The following is a 5,026-nucleotide window of genomic DNA, read 5'->3' on the forward strand; positions in this document are numbered from 1 at the left end:
TTTTTCTAGTCTGCAGTTCTACGGAGCCACATGCCCCCGCTTCGGAGCAGGGTAACGCACTCTGCTAGAGCTCGCTCCCTCGTTCACAGCTGTCTCCAGCGGGAGGAGCTGAAATCTGAACCAAACCCCTCGAGTGGGATTGGATCCTTCAGCCAGCAGCCCCAGAGCCCTCCCAGAAAAACAGCCTCTTTGGAAAAGTGCTTGAGAACATCCCGAAGCGATTGGAGGAGCGGAAAACCCTTCCCCCCTGCACCTGACTCTAGAGTATTTACAGCACTTTTCAAGGCGCCTCGGCACTGCCACTGCACAACCGGGAGTGGATGGGCTGCGTGGGGCCGGCAGCGCTGTAGGGACCAGGACCAGGACCGGGACCGGGACCAATGCGCCCGCAGTGATACAGCGTGTGCCTGTGTGCTGGGCGCCATCCGGGACCGCTACACCCACCCGCACGGAAAGAGAGTCTGGAAGAAGCAGAAACCCTACAACCAAAATGCCACGCTCCTTCCTGGTCAAGAAACATTTCAATTCATCCAAGAAGCCGAATTACAGCGAGCTGGACACACATACAGGTAACCAAACGAAATCTAGTGCCACCGCATCTCTTCTGAGGCTGCGGTCGTTGCGTGGCAGTTCTGAGGAGGGGTGGGATTGCTTTGCAGCCTGCAGGGGACGGGTTAGTTCACTGCTTGCTCTATTTTCTCCTGCTTACAAGGAGAAATATCTGTGAGAAATATGTCAGTGCTGACCAGAATGAATCATGAAAGTTTACCCATCCACTTGAACTCAAGTTACTTAAAGAGGATTTGGAGCTTTCCTGTTCTATATCTGCTGGTGGTGGAATTGAAATTTTACACAAATCCTTCAGGAAGTTTCACTGTTTCATTGTGTCAGGCTGCACGGATTTAGAAGCAGCATGCTGCCTTGAAGAGACTCTCCAACTGCAATTTGCCTGTTCAAGGGCACTGTCTCTACCCATCAGAATATGGGTATGAAAGAGTATTTTCTTAACTGTTATGTTCAGATTATCCTGTTTAATTTATCCAGCTTTTAATCCCCAGAATGTTAATTTTGCTGCCTTTTGAAGTACTTTTTAGTTCTCTTACCTTAAAATGTTCTTCTTTCTCCAGTGATTATATCCCCCTACCTGTACGAAAGCTATCCAGTCCCTATCATACCACAGCCAGAGATCCTGAGCTCAGTAGCTTACAATCCCATTACCGTGTGGACTACAACTGGGCTGCTACCGTCTCCATTACCCAATGACCTGTCTCCACTTTCTGGATACCCCTCATCTTTGGGAAGAGTCAGCCCACCTCCACCTTCTGACACCTCCTCCAAAGATCACAGCGGTTCAGAAAGTCCCATTAGCGATGAAGAAGAGAGAATCCAGTCAAAGCTTTCAGACCCTCATGCAATTGAAGCTGAAAAGTTTCAGTGCAGTTTATGCAACAAGACCTATTCAACTTTCTCTGGGTTGGCCAAACATAAGCAACTGCACTGTGATGCCCAGTCTAGGAAATCGTTCAGCTGCAAGTACTGTGACAAGGAGTATGTCAGCCTGGGAGCGCTTAAGATGCACATCAGGACCCACACACTACCTTGTGTCTGCAAGATCTGTGGGAAGGCTTTCTCTAGACCCTGGCTACTTCAAGGACACATTAGAACTCACACTGGTAAGAACAAGCATTACATTTGTAGTTTTTTGTCACTATAACATCAGGATGCCTTTTGCTATTTTTCTCCACAGGTGGTAAAACCAGCAGTGCTTCTTAACTAACCTTGAAATGCATCCACTGAATTTCAACTAAATCATTAAAAGGCTAACTTCTCCCTCTTGGAGGGAGGGTGGGAGGGGGGAGTGTAGCATGGTCTCATAACTGAGGCCCAGATACTGGCATAAATCAGCATTGCTGTCCTGATAATTTTAGGATGGTTTAGCCCATTTCCACTAGCTGAAGGTTTTGCTTTAAGAATGTTATGTTAACTTTTAGGCTTTGGAAACTACTAACTTTGAGAAGGTTCCAGTTGACTCTGAAATCAGGCAGCAAAAAACAGAATGGCAGTGCATGAGGGGCTGCTTTCTGACTCCTTAAGCAGCTGGCAAGTTTTGCATGCACTGTCTCAAATCCTTAAGAATTAGAAACACATCATCAGCCAAGTGGATGGTTTTTTTCTATTGAGGCAAAAACTGGGTTTTGAGTATAACACTGGGTACGATGTAATGTCTGTACAGCTGTTTGCTGCTTTTCAGTCAAAGGCCTTGTTCCCTAGTAATCCATACAGCAGTAAGCAGAAAAAGTTCTATGAAAATATTTGAAAATGTTGGGAGGAGCCCAGTCTAGAAGTACTGCACCTGTAGATGCAGAAGGTGTCAGCAGCTTGTCTTCAGAGACTGCACCTAGCAGCATATTCTGAGTAGACTAGAGTTCTGCAAGTACAGCCAGCAGTACAGAAAGCTGCTGTATCTGTGGCCTGATTAACCTTTTATTACACATATTTTTATTATAACAAGTCAATTTTGTTTCTCATTTGTTTCTTAGGATAAAAGCAGGTTTTACCTGTCCTAAACATGTGTTTTTCTAAAAAAACTTTATCCTATTTTCTCTTGATGTTCCCTTTGCAGGAGAGAAGCCGTTTTCCTGTCCTCACTGCAACAGGGCTTTTGCAGACAGATCCAATCTGAGGGCTCATCTGCAGACCCACTCAGATGTGAAGAAATACCAGTGTAAAAATTGCTCCAAAACTTTCTCCAGAATGTCTCTTCTGCACAAACATGAGGAGTCTGGCTGCTGTGTAGCACATTGAGTCATGCAGTCAATGTTTACCTGGACTCGATGCATTTCTCCACTCCTGTTCCAAATGATAAGTAGAAATCCAAAGGCATTTTCTCATCTACTCGTCAGCCAAAAAAAAAAACAAAACAACAAAACAAACAAAAAAACAAAGCAACAAAAAAAAACCAACAAACCAAAACACCACCAAACAAGCAAACAAATAAACTAGTGGAAGAACTTAGAATGTCAGTAGAAATGAGCTTTAAGTAGTTTCTGTTCAGCCATACATTTGCATTCTTAAGTGTGAATTCCGAAATATGGGGAAAGATGCCATGCATGACATTTCAAGTAATCTAAAGGAAGAAGCATTATCAGCTTTCTTTATAGGTGAAGCCAAATGTAGGTTGTCTTTTCTTGCTTAGAAAAGGCTGTAAAATTATCAATACATTCCTGCCAAGCCATTTCAACCAAAGACACAGTATTTTAAATAAAAATTTTAATAAAAATACTACCCAAGTGAACTTTGCTAGACACCATTTGTCTCAGGTGCCTTAAAAAGTATTCCAAGTTTACCTTAGTAAATGTTTAATATTATTCATTGCTGTGTTTTTTATTTTATTTTATTAGAAGCCAAGGCCTTCATTAATGATCTAAAATGCTTTAAAACTGCATAATCAAGAGAGAGAAAAAAGTATAAGAGAATGTACGAAAAAATTGAAAACCACAATTTAACCGCATGTGCCTTTAAAAAAAAAAAGAACAAGAAAAGGTAATACTGTAGCTTCAAACATTCCTGGTGCATGCTTGATCATCTTTTGATATGAAATAGTTCCTCTAAACTTCATTTTTTTTAAAAGATGGGAATAAGTGCAAGAGAGGGGATCCATGGGAGCTTTACAATTATTTTTTTAAATGCACAAAGGAAATGCAATATTTTCAGCATTACCCCTCCAAGTGCCTTTTTTATTGATGATTTTGTAAAGTATGTGGACATAATGTAAATATTTTTATTTTTATATGATTGAATGTGTTATGAATGAAAGCGAATTGTTGCCTATAGCAGCATCTATAGATAACTTGAAGAAAGTGTGAAATTTATGTTGTTTTCTAGCCACTTTTTTACAATAAACATTTTTAAGTAAGATGTCTGTTGTTTGTTCTAATTAAAGAAAACATCTGTGTCTGTTTTCAAACATAGAAAAATGTGAATGTCTCTACATGACCAAATGAAGATAAAAGTGAATTTTAGATGCAAATATTTAATGCACAAGTTCTGAACATTAGAAAGGAATGTATCCATTGCATTTTAGAAGATTTAAAACCCCACAGTGCATTTTCCTAGAGTTGCAGCTCTAAAGCACTTGTTTTCCTGCTTCTTACAAGAGTATGACAACATTCTGAAATATAATTTATCAAAAACATTTAAGAGCAACTTCTTTCTTTCATTTTAACCAATGAAAGGATACTAGTAGAGCAGCCTTATTATGGCACTTTCCCTGAAACTCTGACATGGGAATTCTGGGTCTGATCCAAAGTTCATTAAAGTCAGTGGAGCCTTACAGGAGTTCAACAATGTTTGCATGATGCTCTTTTAAAGTAGTAGTAAAGTTGCAGTATAAAACACTTTTTATGGCAATTTCAAGACAATTAAATATATTTTATTAAAATATGTTACATGTCAGGTCTTTCAAGTGAATGCATTACAATTGTGCATCAGCTAATATATCACAGGAAAGAAGTACTCCATAATAAAAAGTAGAAATCATTTTCTCCAGATGATTTGACTGAGGACTCCAAGATCTGAACTACAAAAAAGCATTACAATATCAACAAATCCTGTCTGATCATTACTGACTGGTGTGAAACAACACCATTTTCAACTTTTAACAAAAGACAAAGCTAGAGAACAGACAAGCACCAGTTGTTATCCAGTCTAAAGACCTCTATGTCTACACTAGGGTACCAGTAGGAACAAGTAATAGCAAAAATAAAATTCCAGCAATTTAACAAGAGTACTACTGATGTATAAACATAAGGTGCACATTTCTTGAAAAAGAGTATGTTTCAGAAAAATAATGCAATAAATTGTGTCTTCTCTCTCCTCCAGCTGAGTTCTGCCGAGTAGGGCTTCAGCAGGACTGCACTGGAATAATGTAGGCAATAGACAAAAGTTTTGCACCTTTTCTCCACTGAAAGTGTGATATTGAAAAAAAGATCAGCTCCAGTGAAGCTTTCATATTCTCCAAGCGTCT

General features: G+C 40.0%; 1 protein-coding gene across 1 annotated transcript; it reads left to right on the forward strand.

The window, feature by feature from the left end:
* Positions 1-233: 233 nt before the first annotated feature.
* SNAI2 (snail family transcriptional repressor 2) lies at positions 234-2,916 on the forward strand. Its single transcript, XM_027674157.1, has 3 exons — positions 234-569; positions 1,128-1,673; positions 2,624-2,916. Exons 1-3 carry the CDS (start codon positions 491-493, stop codon positions 2,803-2,805), a joined length of 807 nt encoding a protein of 268 aa, XP_027529958.1. The 5' UTR covers positions 234-490; the 3' UTR covers positions 2,806-2,916.
* Positions 2,917-5,026: the final 2,110 nt, after the last annotated feature.

This window comes from Neopelma chrysocephalum, unplaced genomic scaffold, assembly GCF_003984885.1.
Source record: "Neopelma chrysocephalum unplaced genomic scaffold, ASM398488v2 Primary Assembly neopelma1_22, whole genome shotgun sequence".
Classification (NCBI taxonomy): domain Eukaryota; kingdom Metazoa; phylum Chordata; class Aves; order Passeriformes; family Pipridae; genus Neopelma; species Neopelma chrysocephalum.

Bases quoted from the DNA above. Each gene is read 5' to 3' on its own strand.
- SNAI2 (XM_027674157.1), top strand. From the start codon at position 491: ATGCCACGCTCCTTCCTGGTCAAGAAACATTTCAATTCATCCAAGAAG. The intron at 570-1,127 runs GTAACCAAACGA...TTCTTTCTCCAG, and splicing joins CGAGCTGGACACACATACAG to TGATTATATCCCCCTACCTG. The intron at 1,674-2,623 runs GTAAGAACAAGC...TTCCCTTTGCAG, and splicing joins ACACATTAGAACTCACACTG to GAGAGAAGCCGTTTTCCTGT.